General features: G+C 37.4%; 2 protein-coding genes across 4 annotated transcripts; both read right to left on the reverse strand.

Moving 5' to 3' along the window:
* Window positions 1-715: 715 nt before the first annotated feature.
* Window positions 716-14636, reverse strand: LOC117930363 (serine/arginine-rich SC35-like splicing factor SCL28). The gene is made up of 7 exons (XM_034850981.1): window positions 14341-14636; window positions 13409-13486; window positions 5304-5468; window positions 5149-5213; window positions 4976-5015; window positions 3012-3350; window positions 716-1100 (listed from the first exon to the last, which is right to left on the reverse strand). The coding sequence occupies exons 1-7, from the start codon at window positions 14505-14507 to the stop codon at window positions 1091-1093; spliced, it is 864 nt and encodes a 287-aa protein (XP_034706872.1). The 5' UTR covers window positions 14508-14636; the 3' UTR covers window positions 716-1090.
* Window positions 14637-15811: 1175 nt separating this feature from the next.
* On the reverse strand, window positions 15812-19760 carry LOC117930219. Of its 3 annotated transcripts, none has more exons than XR_004653871.1 (8): window positions 19461-19760; window positions 18859-19077; window positions 17430-17516; window positions 17063-17209; window positions 16679-16705; window positions 16477-16572; window positions 16062-16350; window positions 15812-15976 (listed from the first exon to the last, which is right to left on the reverse strand). XR_004653871.1 is itself a non-coding variant. In XM_034850746.1 (8 exons), exons 1-7 carry the CDS (start codon window positions 19680-19682, stop codon window positions 16150-16152), a joined length of 999 nt encoding a protein of 332 aa, XP_034706637.1. In that variant the 5' UTR covers window positions 19683-19760; the 3' UTR covers window positions 15812-15976; window positions 16102-16149. The 3 variants fall into 3 exon arrangements, 2 of the variants coding, with proteins under 2 accessions (XP_034706637.1, XP_034706636.1); XM_034850746.1 differs by having other exon boundaries at window positions 16102-16350; XM_034850745.1 differs by lacking the exon at window positions 15812-15976 and having other exon boundaries at window positions 15996-16350.
* Window positions 19761-19863: the final 103 nt, after the last annotated feature.

Here is a 19863-nt window from a genome sequence, read left to right on the forward strand (position 1 = left end):
TTTTATTTTACATGGCTAGACTTTTATTATTTAGCAAAAAAATACATCCCAAATATGTTTTCTTTAATCTAGATTGAAAGTTTTTTAAATAAAAATAAAAAATTATTTTCACAACCCGGTGTTTTACATCTTTTTTGATTTGGTATCTTTTTTTAATAGTACCAAATCGATACTCTAATATTTTCTACAAACACATTAACATGTAATTTTTAGAAAAGACTTCAAATAACTAGTTTTAAGGTAACATGCAAAAAGTGATCCAAACCGCCTCATAAAATAGTATCATGCAGGCAACCGAACCTTTTCTATATATCCTGCCAACAGCATTAGCGGCACCCTTTAACCTCCGCCTCACTTTATCTTCGGTCTAAAGCAATGACGACAACCTAGAAAGCTCCTTTTCAACCTCAAACCTGATCCCATAGCAAGTTATTAATCCAAATAAACACATCCATTGCTGCATAGCTTAAGGTCCAAGAGCTGTTAAACTCCCAGCTCGACTGTTAGCTTCTCTAGTTAGAAACCATCACCTCATTCCACACACACATGTTGTCCTAACCACACAGCAAAAGCCAACCATTTCTATCACAGGCGGAGCAACTCAGACGGTGGGGTGAGATTTGATTGAACCATTCATCTAGGTAGGATAAGTCTTTTATCCAATTATCCTATCATTGGCATTGAGATTTACCCAATTCACCCAGAGATCACCACATTGAAAATTATAGCACGATATAAACCCAAGCAATCAACTCAGCAACTGCATGTCCACAGCTCCCAAAAAAAATGGAAAAATAAAAAGAAAGTAAAAAAAAAAGCCCATAGACCCAGGAGGGTTAAAGGTAAAGAGTCAGCAGGTTGCATGTACAACCCACCTAATATAGGCATACCATGAACAAAAAACTCCCAGTAAGCTGCATTATCCGAGTTAGACGTACAAAATTATATATCCATCAAAAGAGTTGCATCACTCCTCGATCAGCCCTAATTCCTGTATATTACAACCTCCTCACACTAACCAGCAACCAATAGAAGCCTCATTCCCAGGCTAGAGGATCAAGCATGGTTTCCAAAAACAGGGCCAACTCCATCAGCGAGGACTGCACAAAAAATATGTAAAAAGAAATAAATGAAAAGAGTAATCAACAAATAATCCTTGAAAAATACATATATATCAAGTATAAGCAGGTTTTAAAATGTTTGGAACTATAGGCCAGAAAATTTTCAACAGGAGCTGTGGCCGACGCTCTTGTACCATGCGTGGATATATGGATGCTGTTTGATATTGTTTGCAAGGCAACAAAGTTAATCAAATAGCTCACATGCCATTTATAGCAGAGAAGTGGACAAATAATTGAGCAATATGCAATATACCTTCATATAGTATATTTATTGAGCTTATGCAACTCAGCACAGCTTCCTATGAATTAATCAAAAGTATGCCTCGTATATAATTATAACATGCATTGCATTATCCTCACAGTATCTGTTTCCGACATTTTCAAGATTTAGAGTGTCAAAACAGCCAGATATTCTGTACCTATCCATGCTATATACAGGTTTGTACCAATAAAATTAAGTGTATATCCACTTAGTGAGATGTAAACTATGAATGTAATTTTGGAACTAAGCCCTATCGGAATAAATGTGATTTGATTTTTAATTTTAGTTTGCAGGCATTTTTTATACCCAATTCAGCCAACATCTTGCATGATCATTAATCACCTCTTATAACCCTAATGGCCATCATCTATTTACAGGACATGCCAAATTTCCCAAGAAGAAGTTTGAATGGGGAGAGGAGCTTATTAATGTCTTTTGCCATTCTGTGCTATAATGTTTTCCGTACCATCAGTATACATAGGATGCTTCCTCCTCTCTTTGGCACTTTTTTAATACATGCTCTTTTAATATGGCTTTGGCATGGTTGCCGTGTCAAACTAATAGCCAGACAACTACACTGAAATTATACAGGATGAGTAGTATGAAGGTACATCACTGATCTTTTATATACACAAGACTTAACAGATACTGATGTACATGCAATATTTTCATGTTTGTAATATTTTTTTTCCTTTTTACACTTTAGGCCACGAAAAGGATACCAATAACCATCCATGGCAATGAGATAAACAAAACTATAAAACTATAACTTGAAAATCTGACCTTATTGCCATAAATCTAACACCTAGAAGCTTTATGTCGAACCTATTTCTTATCCCTTTTAAAACATGGACATAAACCAAGGTTATAACATGTAACTTATAGGGGCTCATACTGGGTTTGTTTGTATGTTTCAATTTGCTTTTGGACAAGTCACCACCCCTGACCCAATGAACCTTTATACTAGATTTTTTTCCCTCAAAGAGAAATGTAAAAAATCAACAAAATTGATATTTTCTTTTCAAATAACATATCATAAAATGAATGACAAAAGGGGCAGAAACCCATAAATACAAGAATCACTCAAAGCAGAAAACAGGGTAAGTTGAAAAAGTTATATGAATATAAATCTTTATATCTACAAACTACTAATATAAATATCAACATACTTTATATCTATTAACAATTGGTCGACTCTAGCCTCTAAATTATTATAAGAAAGAACCCTTTGAATTCATGATTTGATGATGTTATATATATATATTAGATAGCTATTTCTCATGAATGGAATTTGTTCAAACATTCACATTCACCAAGGTTAAGTTTGTAGGGAAAGATTATAAATGAACTAAACTTTAATTCAACTAAATTTGAATTGAAATGAAAGTAGTAGAGATCTTTGGTTAAAGAACATTTTAGTTCAAGGATGTAGTTGTTACTTGTACGATAACCTATTGCTATTCCTAGCAGTACTATTTAGATGACCGTACCATACATTGTTGCATCCCAGGCAATAAAACTGATTGAAAATTTGATTGTTTCAAAGAACAAACTGAATTTGATGCAAAAACAGATTGTAAAATAATCATTTAGAGGCTATTCAATCAAAAACTTTAATTGCAAGATACCTGTAAGAACGGGAACGAGAAGGAGATCTTGATAAACTCCGCTCATACCTCCTTGGACTTGGTGATCGCCGGTCAGAACCTTGGTTCTTCTTACCATGCTTACGGCGGTCATTCTCTCTTGGACTTGGTGACCTAGGACTTTGACCATTCTTCATTGGACTGAATGACCTCTTATCTGATCCACGGTCCCTGTTGCTGCGGGGACTCTGATCATTCTGCCTTGGACTCTTTGAGTTATGATTAGACCTGTAGTGCTTATCATCACGGGGAGATACAGATCGTGAAACAGACCTAGAGCGTGATGGTGAGTAATAATCTCTTCCTCCACGATCCCTGTCTCTGCATTTTCCAGTTTTACCAGAACTTAGTTAAAAGAGTGGACAAATGTAGAATTGCAGGATCAATTGCAAAAACTAAATCTAACTAACTGAAAAAACAGATTAACCTCAACAATCATCTTTAATTGTCAAGAGAGAATCGGTATGCCATTCAAGAATGCAATGCATATTCAATTAAAGACAATCCACAATAAATGTCAAGTAATCACAAATATGAAAACAATATCTGATTTCACTTCTTTACATGTGGGAAAAGCTTCAGCATAAATCCTCATTCAGAATTTGTGCTGGAAACATGACTTTTACCTGCACCATCTCACAGTTTTCTGAACAAAAATATGTGACTTTTGATCCCAACACAGTTTGAGTTATGCTTTACAACGGTGTAGTGGTTGGTCAGCATCGGAAAACTGCAAAGCTTTGTTTACTTCATCTCTCTTAATTCCGAACATATCTTTTTTTTGATGATGACTGATGAGTATGGAATCCAATCAAGGAGACCTTCTTTCTACCTCTAGCAATAAGAACTTTGGAAAACTTCCTTTCGCTGGTGACCGCAAAAATCTTTCTTTTGGCAACTATAATCTTTAAATTCTTTCTTAACTGGATGGTATGCAAAGCAAGATATCAAAATCTAAGATGCCAAAAAAATAAAAAAAGTTAAGAAATATAAATCTTTGTTAGGACTACAGTTATCACAACCAACCATGATAATCTGCTTAAGATGGTTCCAATTAGGGGCAGTGCACTTTACAAACCAAAAGCCAAAAATTCAAAGGCCCATGCAGTTTGTAGGTTACAGTCGATGAAGATGAGATCGATAATGATACTTTAAGAGTGGGGCTTTGAAAGATAAGAAGTCACTCTATAACATTTCTCTCTAGTCTTTATCACTCCATGAATCGTTAAATCTCTCTTTTCGTTTTATTATCTGCATAGAAAAGATTACCATATGTCATTCATGGATAATTGGCCAACATGTGCATTCTGTCGAAGTCAGCAAGTTAACATCAAAGAATGGTGTGCAACGGCCCTAGTATATTACAAGGCATCTTTCTCTTCCATTCCCAAGCTGAATGAAAAAAACCTATAGTCTTTACCAAGCAACCCAAAGAAATAGAACACACCTACATGTAGCAAACCAAGTTAAAAAAGAAAAAAAAAAGAATTGAGTTGTAAATATGCATAAACAAGACAAAAATAGAATGAAGAAAGGCTTTCAATGGATTTAAAATTGCTTATGTTCAGCAAAATGAGAGTTTTATGATCAAATTTCCACAAGTGGTGTTAAAAATTTGTAGAAAACGATAATCAATCTCAAACGAACAGGTTGCATACGGTGCATCATTGTTCAGTAGCAAGTAATACACACTGCTCCAATCAGTTCAGTTACATACACATAAAACTATCTGCGTCTAAATATGAAGACATAGATAATTTAATTTGCCTTTCCATTTTTTTCCCTTTTGATCCCTCTGGGTGGGTGAACAAGAGAGTGGAGGGGATTGGGGAAGTTAATGACAAAGCAGTATTTTTCTAGCTAATAACAAAAAGAACGAAATATCACCAATAACATTAGATCAGAGTAGAGCATGACAACATAGTATAAAAGCAAAGGATCCAGACCTTGAATCATGCCTGACTGGTGAAGGTGACCGTGAATAGGCTGTCATGGTGAAAATGACATAAATAATTAGTGAGAAATAAGTGCAATGATATTCATTTTAATTTCATTATTGAAAGAATCAATTTCAAATTTTAACTGAATTTAGAAAGTCATAAAGTCAAGTGAAACTGACAGCGATATCTACGTCTTGGGGACCTAGGTGGACTTCGCCTTCTATAGCTTCCTCCATGCCTGCCACTGTTCGCATAAAATCAATAAGAAAAAGTAAAAGCAACAATTAAACAAACAATAACAGCAAAATGAAAAGGACTAGAAAAGTAACTATACCTTACACGTGAATTCGTACGCATCTCCTGAGGAGTTTTTCTATTCTCTTCAGCAAAAACAATAGCTATTTCACGTCCACCAATAACTGAGTGATTCAAATGATGCTTAGCTTCGGCAGCATCCTCCGCATTACGAAACTTCACAAATCCAAAGCCACGGGGCTCCCTGCAATAATTACATATTACACCAAAGTGCTCAGTGTTTGGTATAATCCCATTCAAATGAAAAATTGTAATTCATTAAGGGCCAGAACCCAAGCATTAGATTGAAACCCTGACACATAATTTAAATCAAATCAAATTTAATCAGTTGCCAACCTTCAGTATCTCCATCCCTGTTTCCTAAATGTGAATGGAAATGAACACCATTTTTTTAAGGGGGAATCCATCCTGACATCAAGGCATTTATCCTAACTGCCAATACAGGGAGCTCAGGACCTCTGGTTCAATGCCAAAGGTCATTACCGTTGAGCTACAACATGAGAAGCAAGTGAAAACTAAGACCTAGGCATAATTATGTAACTCTATAAATGACTACTAACTTTATTCACACATTTCAGGACTTTTGCAATCAAACATAAGATTAAATTACTTTGTAGGCCCCTCCACTAGCACTACGCTTCACCCTATCTACTAAAGAGCACAATCCCTTGTACTTTACAAGAACCAAATTTTATTGGAACAATAAATAAATTATAAAGGATGGGATTTGAGAGTATCTTCCCAAAGGGAAAGAGTTGAAGCAATACAAATCCACACAAAGAGCAAAAATTGCACCATGTAGAGTTCAGAGATGTCAGAACGTTTTATGATTTTCACTGGATGTCTTAGTAACCTGAATTAACCATCTCAATCAAACCCTTCTCAAGACTCTTCAAACTTGAAAGTATCCACCACGTTTTTTTTTTTTTTTTCTCAAGATTGTTGATAAGGGCATGTATGGGTTCCATTTTTTTGAAAGGCATTCCCAAAAATGTATTTGAGGGAAGCAAAACACATAGTTTTCAGTTAATTCAATTTTCTGAAACAGAAAACAGATTGTAGAATTAATACTCAAGGGAATTTTGGTGGGGAGGAAGGGAAAAGGTTGCAATTAATGATGTTAGATGTACCAAAAGGCCTTTCAACAACCAATTCTAGGTTTTTGTTGTTTTGCTTCAGATCAAGGGGCCTTAGTTGCTGGTTATTGTAGTTCAGTAGGCCGTTTTGGCCATTGAAACCCTTTTCCGCAACTAGGACCTTTAGATGGTGTCTTTCTTCATTTGCATTCACAATTATTCTATTAATTAGGGAGACCAGGGAGTGCCACTTTGTTGGAAGACATCCATAAAGGTGCAACCCTAAGTGCTTTTTTTTTTAAATAAGTAAAGGATAAAAATTGTATTAAAAAAAGCCGCCAAAACAGCGACTTAAAGGTTTCAAAGAAGAAAACACCCCCCACTCCCCAGCTGGATGCCAAGAGGAGCAGCCCAAACCCCACCCTCAACAGGTTTCCATCCAATCAATAAAATCAACTAAAGTCGAAGGACCATCTTTTATAAACAATTTCGTCTCCAACCAAAGGAAATATACAAAAGAATTCTTAAGTCTTTGGATTAACAGCTCTTCTTCCTCAAAAACAACTTTGCTCCTTGTCTTCCAAACCGTCCAAAAAAGACACAATAGGCTTGTTCTCCAAACTCCTTTCCTCTTTTCTCCCACAAAAGACCCATCCCAACCCAAAAGCGCCGCCTTAACTGTGGCTGGCAGCACCCACTACACCCCAGAGAGAGAACAACAACGCGCAATGGAGAAGAATGTGATCTATTGATTCTTCGTGCCTTCGACAAAGGTAGCATCTGTTCGCTAGAGGCCATCCTATCTTTTGAAGTTGGTCCAAGGTAAGAGCCTTTCCCCACGTTGCTTCCCACCCAAAAAAAACTCACTCTAGGTTGCACGTAAACTTTCCAAATGGCCGACAAATGGAAAGAGACTGGATGGCCTGAGACTAATGATTTGTAGAGAGACTTAACAGAAAACTTCTCACATTTAGTCTCTGTCCAAAGCAACCTATCTTCCACTACCTGCTGAACTCTCTACCCATTAAGGTCTAAAAAAAACCTACACACCTCATCCATCTCCCAATCATTAAACGGTCTAGAGAAGTGTGGGCTCCAACTCCCCCCACCCTCAATGGAACACCACACATCTTTGACCCAAGCATCCTTGAATACAACTAAAGCAAATAAAGTGGGAAAATACACACAAAGAGGTTCATCCCCACACCATCTATCTTTCCAGAATTTCACCCTTTGCCCATTCCCCACCACAAAAAAGAGCCTACTGCTTACAACAACATACTTCTTCCTAAAAGCTTTCCACAACCCCACACCATACCTACCCCTCACTTCCTTAGAACACCAACCCCTTTGCTTCTCCCCATACTTTCCCCTAATCACTTGATTCCAAAAAGTCCCTCTCACGTTAGCAAATCTCTAGCTCCATTTACACAAAAGAGCCTTATTGAGGGTAGAAAGGCACTTTACCCCCAACCCCCCTTTGCTTTTACCTAGGCAAACCAAACCCCACCGAACAAGATGAGGTTTCTGTTTAAGGGCCCCACCTCCCCACAAAAAATCTCTCTGAATCTGCTTTATCCTCAATCTGACCTTTCTGGGCAGAGAAATCACAGACATGAAATAAATTGGCATACTCGCCAAAGTGCTCCGAATCAAGATGATCCTCCCTCCTTTGGAGATGCATTGGCTCTACCATCTAGCCAATTTCTTCCGCATTCTCTCCTCCACTCCATCCCAGACAACCATGGATCTATGAGGCACACCTAATGGCAAACCCAAATAAGTGGACAGAAGACTTCCAACCTTACACCCAAGATCTACAACCAAAGCCTCCGCGTTTTCCACACCACCCACTGAGATTAGCTCACTTTTGTCCAGATTAATTCTCAACCCCGACATGGCCTCAAACCACATTAGAATCCAACTTAAATACATCAACTGATTCTTAGAAGGCTCACAGAAAACCAAAGTATCATCAACGAATAATAAGTGAGACACTTGAACCCTAAGTGCATTTTTCTCATCTCCATCTTTATCATCATCATCAATTCCACACTCCAAGACACTCATTAAGGTGAGTTTTTCTTTCTTGAGAAACGGAACTATGAAATATTCTCACCACCCATCAACTATTGTAAAGGGATATTTTTTTTTTTTGATAAAAGAACGCAAATATATTAAAGGGCAGAAAGCCACAAAGCATACAGGAAGTATACACAGCAGCCTGGAAACAAAAACACATGAACAAAACACTCACCACCCCTTAAGGAACGGCAAGCCATTCCAAAAAACCTAAAAGCAAAGAGGACTCCTCTCCCATATACACCCTAGCCCAACTCCACAAATTACAAACAAAAGAATTTTTCAACTTCTGTATAACTAGGGAGCCCCCCCTAAAGGCTAATATATTTCTTTCCTTCCAAACCGTCCAAAAAATACACAACGGAATGGAATTCCAAATCTTTTTCCTCTTTTTCCCCACAAAAGGGTCCCTCCAACTAAGTAACATCTCTTTGACTGTCTCTGGGAACACCCAATTAGCCCCAAACAAGGCAAGGACAATCTCCTAGAGAACCCTGACTACTATACAGAGTAAAAGAATATGATTTACATTTTCCTCTTCACAACCACACAAAAAACAACAATTTGGAAGATGTCAGCCCCGTCTTTGAAGCCTATCCAAAGTTAGGACCTTCTCCCAAGTGGCCTCCCAAGCAAAAAAAGCAACTTTGGTTGGGACCTTGTCCACCCAAATACTCTTTTTCAGGAAGGTGATGGCACTAGGGACTGTCAGCAACTTGTAAGCATCCCTAATCCGAAAATGACCCTGACCCCCTCATTTCCATATCACTGAGTCCTCTTCAGAAGAAATCCCCAAGTCTCTTAGCATATGAAACAACTCTCCAATAGCGTCCAACTCCCAATCGTTAGAGTTTTTAGAGAATCTTATATTCCAACCCCCTTGACCAAGGCTAGAATCCCACATCTCATTGACCAAGGCATTCCTTTGGGCCGCCAAGGCAACAACTGGGGAAAAGTTTGGGACAACGCCTCATTACCGCACCACTGATCAGTCCAGAAATTAACTTTGGTCCCCTCTCCCACCTTGAACTCTATATTATCCCAACACCAATTCGTCTCCTTCAAGATCTCCTTCCAAACCCCCACTCCAAACGTTCTGCGAGCCTCATTAGTTCTCCAACCAAAGCCCTCATAGCCATACTTCACCCCGATCACCTTCTTCCAAATGATTTCTTTTTCAAAGGCAAAATCTCCAAATCCATTTGCCCAACAAGGCCTTATTCAAGAGATCAATCTTTTGAATGCCTAGACCCCCTTTCTCCTTTTGGGTGCACACCACCTCCTAATTGATTAAGTGGATTTTTCTTTCCAAGCTTCCCCCTCCCCAAAGAAAATCCCTTTGTAATTTTTCGAGCCTTTTTGCAACTAGCTTGGGCATTCGAAAGAGAGACAATTGGTAAATAGGTATACTGGCCAAAGTACTCTTAATGAGGGTAATTCTCCCGCCCTTTGACAAATATTGTCTTTTCCAAAGGGCTAGCCTTCTTCTCATTCTTTCTTCCACCCCATCCCACATAGTCGCGGCCTTGTGATTAGCTCCAAGGGGCAGCCCCAAATAAACAGTAGGAAGAGCCCCCACTCTACACCCTAACTCCACAGCCAATTCGTCAATGTCTTCAACCTCCCCAACCGGAATTACTTCGCTTTTAGCTAGGTTTATTTTAAGACCAGAGGCTGCCTCAAACCACGCCAAAATCCAGCTTAGAGAGGTAAGGTGATCTTGCCTTGCTTCATAGAAAATAATAGTCTCATCAGCAAATAGTAAATGGGACACCTTCATCTCCATTCCCCCCCTCCCTCGAAGACTACAGCCGGAAATGAATCCCCCATCAACAGCCCATTCTTAAAAGCACACTTAGCACTTCCATACCCAACACAAAAAGGTAGGGAGAGAGTGGATCTCCTTGGCGCAACCCCTTGGAATTGGAGAAATAACCTACTGGCACCCCATTAACCAGAACAGAAAAATTTGCAGTTGAAATACACCACCAAATCCACTCCATCCAACGAGCTCCAAAACCCATCTTGTGCAAGACCTTCATGAGGAACTTCCAATTAATGTTATCATAGGCTTTTTCAATATCCAGTTTACAAATCAACCCTTTCTCTTTACGTTTATGCCAGAAATCAATCACCTCATTGGCTATGAGCGAGGCATCCAAAATCTGTCTTCCCCTCACAAAAGCATTTTAGTCCGTAGAGACCACCTTGTCTAAAACCTTCTTCGGCCTATTGACCAAAAGCTTATACAATCCCCCTAGCAGACTAATGGGCCTAAAGTCCCCAAGGTCGTCAGCCCCCCCCCCCCCCCCCCCCCCCATTTCTTGGGAATGAGGACTAGGAAGGTAGAATTGAGACTCTTAGCAAAGGATTTCTCATCAAAAAACTCCTTAAACAGATCCACAATCTCCTCCTTCACGAAGTCCCAACAAGATTGCCAAAAGGCCACTGTGAACCCATCTGGGCCTGGAGCCTTATCTCCATTCATTCCCATCAGATCAGCATGGATTTCTTCCTCAGTGAAGGGCTGCTCCAAGCCTTCAGCTTCATTATGGTTTAACCTTTGAAGATTCAGCCCCTCAATATCAGCTTTCCAGGCTGGCTCCTCTGACAACGGCTGCTGAAAAGCATTCACACAACCCCCTCTCTCACCTCCTGCTCCTCCTCCAGTCACCTCCCATTGATCTTAATCTTTTCCAAGGAGTTATTTCTTCGATGGGCATTAGCCATCCGGTGAAAGAACCCTATGTTCTTATCCCCTTCCTTAAGCCACAGCTCCCTTGACACTTGTCTCCAGTGCGTTTCTTCCAAAAGCACCCACTTTTTAAGATTTCCTTAGCTTCTCTTTTCAACTCCGTCTCACCTTCAGTCAGACTCCTTTCACTCTCCACCCCATCCCAAAATTCGACTTGTTGAAGGGCTAAATTTTTATTAACTTCCAGCCTTCCAAACACATCCTTGTTCCAGCCTTTGATTTTTTCCTTCAAGACCTTCATCTTTGTAGCCAATCTAAAACTGGCCCTCCCTCTCCCCCCCGCCCCTTGCCACCAACCCCGAAGAAGCTCCTTAAACCCATCAACTTTGAGCCACATATTTTCAAACCTAAACGAGGAAGTGCCCCGTCTGATCAACTATTGCAAAGGGATATGAATATGACAAATTTTTGTTGTTTTTGTAGAAAGGAGTTCCCTATCATATTCTCCTTAACCAATTCTCGTGCCTGTGGAAGGAATGGAATGAGGGTTTTTGAAATAGTGGAGATGTCAACTGTTAATGTCAAAAACCTTTAGATCAGTACTCTTCAAGGAATTAAGTGGGGAACTATATTGCATTAAATTGTAAAAAAACTTGGTGATGGTCAGATTTGGCCTGCCTTACTTTTGTTTTGTTTCTTTCTTTCATTTGGTGTCTCCCTGTATATTTCACATGTATTAAAGTTCATCCCTAGTAGCATTTTTCTTTTAATAGCAATTTTTTTATTATTAAAGCTATTTTCTAGATGAGCCAAACACATCCAAGAATTGTGTTTTTCTAATTTAAGAAGAAATAATCCATATTTTACTTGAATTAAATGTGCACTACTTGCTTCGTGATTGACCGTGTTCAAGTTTATGGTGTATTAAGTGTTGCATTTGTCCTACATAAGTAGGTATTTTTTTAATTCATTTTATCACTCCCAGCCCAAACTATAAAATACTTCAATGTTTTTTGAATTTAGATATAGAGAAATAGGGAAAATGAGATGAGATGACAAATAGCATTAAGGAAACAATAGCCAAGATAATAATGTTTGGCATCCATAAAAGGATTATGATCCATCTTGGCCAAGGACGCATTCTATGTGTAAAGAAAAAAACAACAAAAGAGGGAGGGGGAACAGCAATTTCATCCATGATCCACAGACTTGTTTGGCAGCTTTTGTTCTCTCTTGGGTGTCATCTTCCTTGGTAAGAGATACTTTGTTGGGTTGACATGGGTCCTGTATTGGAAGGAAGCAGAAAAAAGTGTGGAGAGCAACTCCTTTGTGTCTCTTTTGGACAATTTGGAAAGAGAGAAATAGAAGATTGTCCAAAAACAAGGAGCTCTTTATCCTAAGACTAAAAAACATGTTCCTCCGTTACTTATTTCTTGGACCAAATTGTACATAGTTGTAGTCCTGATGTCCTTTTGTGATTTTATTGATTGGTTGGATTCTCACTAAGGGAGAGAGCAGTTTTTTTGTTTTCCTTTCATTTTTTGGCCATTTCTTGGTAGCTGTTGTATACATCATGTGTACTTTAATGCGCTTTTTTTGGCACTTTTAATGCATTTTCTTTTTCACCTATAAAGAAATTGATCCATGGACTTGTTTGTTCTGTGTTCATAACAGGCATATGCCTTACATGGAGCTACAATGACACCCAGATCATGAGCCAAAAATGAGAGGAATGCACCCAAAATTTTCAACTCATAATTTTTAACACACTGACCATTCTGGATAATGCAATTATTTATTCTTACAAAATTTACAAGCTGTGATGTTGTAGCATGGTTAAATGAATTCTATTAAAAGAACGTTTCATGCAGACACAAGAGTACTCCAAAATTGGTCAGCTTTATATTAAAACATGCAGTAAAAGGGGGTTGCACCAACTTCACATCTAATCTCCAAATCAAGGATGGGGAACTTGAATTAGCAATTCCTAGTCTCATTGCAGTTAATATCTTTTCTTAAATTTTGAATAAGCAGAATAAATAAAAATTCTACTGCACCCAAATATGTTGTTTTATCGACAGCATTAACCATAACACTCAGAGTAGATACGTTGCATGAGTATGGCAATTAGCATTACAGGGAAAAAAAAACCTTAATTTTAAAGCCCAAATTGCAAACACTAGAAAATGATTATAACAAAATACCAGGAAGCATAAAATTGGATTCAATAACATGTTGCACAGAAGTTAATCACAAAATTAATTCACATACCCAGTATAGTAATTCTTGGGAAGATACACATCCTTCACTGGACCAAAACGCTCAAATGGGACTCTAAGATCCTCAGGCCTGCAAATCAGAGGTTGGTATACAGATTGCAAAAATAATAATTATCACTTGACTTAAAGAGAACCAACATTCACATATTTAAAATTATGAAGGAAAAATGATTGGCAGCCAGTCAGGCCTCAAGTATCAAATCTTTTGTTTCTCTCTTTCCCTAAGGCTCCAACTATTTATCAAAATATTCCGGGAAGATTCTCCAGTAAAGAGAGGGAAAAAAACAAAATAAACAGAGCTTCTTTTATATCCAAGGATGCTTTATTTTAAAGGTTTGAGGAATTTATGATGCCCTCCTCATTTGGCTCCAGGAAAAAACTAGGGGAAAAAAAGGTCCCAGGCTGATGTTGAAAATTTTCCTTGTGGGGGGTGGGGTTGGTGATGGGGGATTCCTGGAAGTATTTTCAGGCCGAATAATCAGATACTCACCGGTCTCGGCAGCTATAGTCAAGAAAACCCCGAAAATAAATAAAAACATAGCTATGATGTCCACACGATTTGTATTATCAAGAAATTTGCATTAAATAAACATCAAGAAAAAAGAGCATTAATAAAGAAACTTCTGCTAATTTTCCAAACAATATTTTCCGTTGAAACAAATAGAACGGAAACAAAGAAATCTAATCTAAACCCAGAAATCAATCATTCTAAATTTCAACTTGAATTTTTCCAAAAGTTCGACAAGATTTCTTCGCCATTTTCACTAGTTTGTTCCCAAAAACGTAGAACTTCTCCGTTTTCAAAACCCACCACTGCCCTAAGATCCAACACCCCCCATTTCTCATCCTTCTCTAAATTTTTCCTGCAACCAAACAAAACTAACCAAAAAAAAAAAAGACTCGAAAAGCAGAAACATCAGAGACCTGGCATCGAGAGCGATGTTGCGAACAAGGAGGCCAGAGGGAGCAGGGGAGCGGCGGTCGCGATAGGAGCGACTGGGTCTGGAGCGGTCGTCGAAACGACGCCGTCGAGGAGGAGTTCTGCTGCGGCGAGGGCTGTAGCTTCTGCTACGGCTTCTGTATCTCGCCATTGATGAGAGTTGGCTTCGAATCAGCAACGAAAAGTCGAAAACCTAAGGCTGAGAGAGGGAAACCCCGCAAAAACCCTAACCCTATATGGGCGAAAGTTCGCACAGTGAATGGGCGGGTAAATGTTGAAATGATGGATTTTTGTGTATTTATTGGGGTTGGAAATAGGGAAAGACGACGTCGTTTTGATTTGTGCTGCTCCTTTAAAAATTCTCCTGTGAAATTTGAAACTTGCCGGGTTGACCGACCGCCCCGACCCAGCCCGATTCTAAAAATATTTCTAATTTTTTTAATATTTATAAATTTTTATATTTGAAGTATTAAAAAAACTAAAAATACCTCATAAAATCACTGTCAAACGCATGATTATACTTTATTTAAGTTTTTTTTATCCAAACTCAATTTTGATGGGCTTGAACTAAAGGTTTAAACAAACAGTATCTAACCAAACCCTAATTTTATATTTTTCATGTATATTGATACTTCATTTATATCATGCAAAATAATTTTAAAACAAAAAAATATCAAACACATTGTTATTTATATTAAAATGATATCTTACTAGCTATTTTATTGTAATATAAATGTCTAAAAAATTAAATTAAAAATGCCCTTACAAACACGTTTAACTCATATTAATCAAAATTTGACTAATATATACTATAAAACTAAACTAATTCGTGTATAACTTAAACTCAATTCAATATAAGTCATAAAACTCAGTCGTTCATACTTAATTTAAATTCAATCAAAACTTGAAAAGAAAAAACTAGATTAAGTCTAGGTTAAGCATCTTGGATTAAAGTTGATGGTGAATTATCGATTAGGTTCCAAATCCACCTTTCAATCTTAATTTATTATGTGAACATGAAGTTACTTTACATTAACATGCAAAAAAATAAAAGAAATTTGAAAATAAGTTTTAACTTTTATGAAAATAAATATTTTATTTAATTTTCATTATTAATTGTGAAAAAAAATATAAAAATCACATATGACCATGTTAGTTTTAATCTCATTGTGTTTAATTAATTTTCAATCATTTTTTTTTTTATAATTCTATACTCTATTATTTTCCATATTTACATTGGTTATGAACGGTTAGAATGGTTATCCGATTAAAAATGATAAAATCATCCCCATTTTGTACATATAATCCTCAATTTTTTTGCTTAATATTTAAAATTAAGTGAATCCTAAAATTTATAGAAAACACTTTTACAAAGTTGAAAAACAACTTATACCACTTTTATATTATTTTAAAAACACTTTCAAAGAAAATTACCCACTAAAAGCACTTTTGAGATAAGCATGATCAACCATTGTGGAACATTTTATTTCACTATATCAGTTGCTCATCAAATGTTCTTTATTAATGCATGAACTGAATGGAGTTTGGGTAGCAGGTTTCCCAGAGAATGAATGCATCTTCACTGCCTTCAAGCTCCAAGTCAAAATTTCATATCCAACACTGAGAAAAGAAAAAGGTATTAGTGTAAGAGAAACTTCATTAGATTTTTTATGTCATCTGATATATTTCATTGGTGCATACATACAGAGTTCAGTGATTAAACTATGGATCAGTAAAAGGTTTACTGGTTAGCAAAGACCGATTTTCAGGCATCAGTGAAAACTCAGTTGAAATTAAATGTCTGTGTTGTCTATGTTTTCCTCTATGACCCCAATGCATGCTCCTACAGACTTTCCCATAGACATGGCCTCGGTTAGCTTTCCTTGTGCTTGCTTATGGCGACGCAAGATTAGGACAGTGTTCAATACAGACCATCTCACTTGTGAATCTGCTTTCTTCTGTGTGAAGCCCAAGCCTTTAAGCAACAAATCCAACTGTTTAGGAGGGAAAAAAGTTAAGTTAGAAATTTACTAACCTAATACTGTAACCTTTGTCTGCATACAGGACCTTGTTGTGACTGGACTTTTGATAGAAAAACCGATCACAGGAACAGCACAAACCTTGTTAATATCAGCAAGGCCTCCCTCTGCATATCCGTATAGAAGATACTCGGTTACCACTCCAGCAAGTGCTATGCATGAGAACCTGTTCAGCATCTTTAGAAGCATGCCCAGAGTAAGATCTTTTTTCTTTTTCTTTTTTGTCCAATTCAGTCAACAGAATTTACAAGTAGCAATATATAAATGTGAAAAGATCCCATACCGTAGCCGATACTTTTCCTGAATTAACCTGAAAGGCAGAAGAACAGCCATGATTGAAAAGCCAATAATTATGGCATAACAATTCAAAAAACCAATCCTAAACAAAGTTTTTACATTTTTGACTGTTGATCACAACTAATGACAGTTGAATCACAGTCCCCGCATTTATTCTATGAGCTTAAAGCTTAACGTGCATGCGTTAAATTTTGTTTTTCGGATTTTAGTTTTTGTTTCTTGTCATCATGAATAACACAACCAATAGCTTTTATCTAAATCTGTAACTTTTAGTACTTTCTGTGTGAGGTAAGGAAAGGTTTATGACCACAATGGATGTAATAAATTACTGCACTTGTGAATTGTGATAAATAATACAAGCAGTGCTTACTTCTTCAAGAAACTCGAAATCCACAAAAGCAGTTCCTGCTTGAATATTGAGAGATCCTTCCTTCTGCAAAGCTTCCAAGCTTGTTAGGGTATACCCCTTAGGAAGAATGCCCAGCAAGTAGGCAATTAAGAAATGGCCAGCTTCATGCTGCATAAAAAATTTCGATGATGGTTACTCCATGGCAACACAGCTTAGAGATAAGGAATATATGAAGAAAATCTATAGGAATAAACCTCTTTGAGAAACACTTTTTGCATTTAAAATAAGAAGCAGCATGGACACAACCAGCATAGATGTAATACGATACATGATGCCAAGAAACGAAGAAAAAAATGTATACTAATAGAGAGAGAGAGAGAGGTCGTACTTGAATAACCCTGTTATGGTACTTCTGACTGAAAGTATGACCAATTGTATCAAGAACCAAGCTACCAACTCCTCCATTAAAAGAAACCTGCGGAACTAGCAATTTGATGACTTCATTAACAATTTTATAACAGATAACATAAGTGTACACAAGAAAGGAGAAAAGAATCCTCACAGATTTAAGCCAGTTTACATAAATAGAATATTACAACATATGCACAGCATGAACATTTTTTTTTTGATGTAAAAGCATTATCATGCATAAATAAGCAAATTTTTCTTCTGTTAAAACACGGATAACCAATGACTACAGAACTTTCAAGAGTAAATATAAATGGACATGATAGTTTTCAATTTATGGAAGTATAACATATGTCAGCTTGCATTTCAATATCCAACATCACTCAACAATTAAAGGCATGCAAGAGGAACATCACTCAATTACAAATCAGGCATTGAACAACTGTGCAATCACAAATGTCTATCGGGGTTCCCTGAGACCAGGATCGTGAACCGAATATGTGCACTGGGAAAATAGGCCAACTTTCCCCAAAAAATAATGTAAATCAATATACGACAAAGTCGACCTTCAATCCTTTGATCAGAATTGGCAGGTGTGAATGAGTCCAAATAGGATCCATGTTCATCCATTACAAATTGAGTTATATAGATCTGCATTTCATGCAAGTGATACTAACCGAAGCCTAACATATCAGGGAATCAAACAAGTCACTTTTATCTTTTAATGAAGGTGAATGGTTTGGAAGGCCAGAAGGTCCAAAGGTCCAGGATAGTCCTCTCAGGCATCAAGGTACAAGTGTTGTTGCTAGAATAAAAATCATGAGTTAAAAATCAAGAAATATATGGGCTCTACCTTCCTACTCTAGGCTTTCAATTTAAAGGGTGTTCGTGGAATGATTTGTTCAGGTAGAACCTTCAACACAATTAAGAAACAAATCGAAAAGAAAGAAATTTAGAGGAGTACTGGTTTTAAAAGATCATCACCTCTTAGAGGAAAATATAAACACAAATACGATGAATCATGCACAATACAGTGAACTAAACAAAAAAAAAAAAATCCACCATTATAGGAAATCCATGATTAGAAGAGGGGAAAAGGAATATATAGGGGAAACCATGTTCAAGTTTATTGTACAATAATTAGGAAAAAAACAGTGAATCCAAGGACAAAGCAGCATGGAGACTTCTTTTCCCATCCATCACAATGTTGAGGCTATGGAAGATCTACAGATCAATGATGTAGAAAGCAAAGAAAACTCAACTCCAAGTTCTAATGCTATGATACCATTATTATGATTATATCACCGAGACATTAACTGATCCAGAGCTTAACAATTGACTGCAACCAACCAACATAATCATGAAACAGAACCATTTAATAACATATGGTATTAGACATGAATAATTACCAAGTCCAGAGTCCACAAGAACAACAATCCTAAAGACAACAATAGGAGTTGTTGTGGACTAAACCCAAACACATTCCATGCAGAAAGCCCTCCCAAAACAGCAGCAAGCTGCAGGTTTCTTTCTATAGAACCAAGAGTTGCATCCACTGGTGATAGAAGAGACGACGCTTCAATTCCATTCAGCTTTAATTCATCCAATGTGTAGAGCCTTTGCGGTACCTGCATAGTGAGTTAATTTATTAAAGCAAGCAATTAAATCTAAACAAACTATATTTTTTTGTCCATCAACCAAACTAAACATTGAGATTCATGATTTTCAACAACATAAATCACAAATTTAAACAAAAGGGGGAAAGAAGGAAAAACGGAAATGAAACAGCATACACTGCATTCACATTATGAAACTATCATCTTTCCCAACTGGCTAGCCTTGAAATACCAGTCAACAACACAACCCATCTAGGGTTTCCTTCAATATACGATAAAAACACCCTAATCAAACAATTCTACGATTCCTGAGATCCAGTGTGGCCACAACTACTAAATTACAAAGCCATGGCAGAAAACTAAATGCAAATAAGCGAAAAGAGCAAGCTATTGACCTGCCTGGCAGCACCAAAACATCTAAGCCCATCAGGCTTCCCTTGCAGGTCCTTGACAAGAGAGAGAGCTGTTCTGTCATCTCCCTTGGCCAGCTCCTTATCCACTTGCTCCAATACTTGCCACCTTGATACATTGGTTCCCAATGAACTTACAATTCTGAGAGTTGGAACCCTTAGCCTGGGATGCGAACATACAGCTGCACGATACACCACAGTGCCCATTCACAGAAATAGCAACACCCAGAAAGAGGTAAGCGACATTGTTGAGGACATGGCCTTTGTTCTTCTCACTACTACTCCCCGTTCTCAACCACACATTCAAAGGATAAAAGACAAGGAAAACAACATCCCCGTTAAAAAAAAAAAAAAAAGAAGAAAAAAGAAAAAGGGTTATTAGATTAAA

The sequence above is a fragment of the Vitis riparia genome, chromosome 14 (genome assembly GCF_004353265.1).
Source record: "Vitis riparia cultivar Riparia Gloire de Montpellier isolate 1030 chromosome 14, EGFV_Vit.rip_1.0, whole genome shotgun sequence".
Lineage (NCBI taxonomy): Eukaryota > Viridiplantae > Streptophyta > Magnoliopsida > Vitales > Vitaceae > Vitis > Vitis riparia.

Bases quoted from the DNA above. Each gene is read 5' to 3' on its own strand.
- LOC117930363 (XM_034850981.1), bottom strand. From the start codon at position 14,507: ATGGCGAGATACAGAAGCCGTAGCAGAAGCTACAGCCCTCGCCGCAGC. The intron at 13,487-14,340 runs GTCTCTGATGTT...TCTGATTTGCAG, and splicing joins AACATCGCTCTCGATGCCAG to GCCTGAGGATCTTAGAGTCC. The intron at 3,351-4,975 runs GTCTGGATCCTT...TGGAAAATGCAG, and splicing joins CCAGTCAGGCATGATTCAAG to AGACAGGGATCGTGGAGGAA.
- LOC117930219 (XM_034850746.1), bottom strand. From the start codon at position 19,682: ATGGGCACTGTGGTGTATCGTGCAGCTGTATGTTCGCATCCCAGGCTA. The intron at 19,078-19,460 runs GTCAATAGCTTG...CTCACTATGCAG, and splicing joins GTTTTGGTGCTGCCAGGCAG to GTACCGCAAAGGCTCTACAC. The intron at 17,210-17,429 runs GTACGACCTCTC...TTTTTTATGCAG, and splicing joins ACCATAACAGGGTTATTCAA to CATGAAGCTGGCCATTTCTT.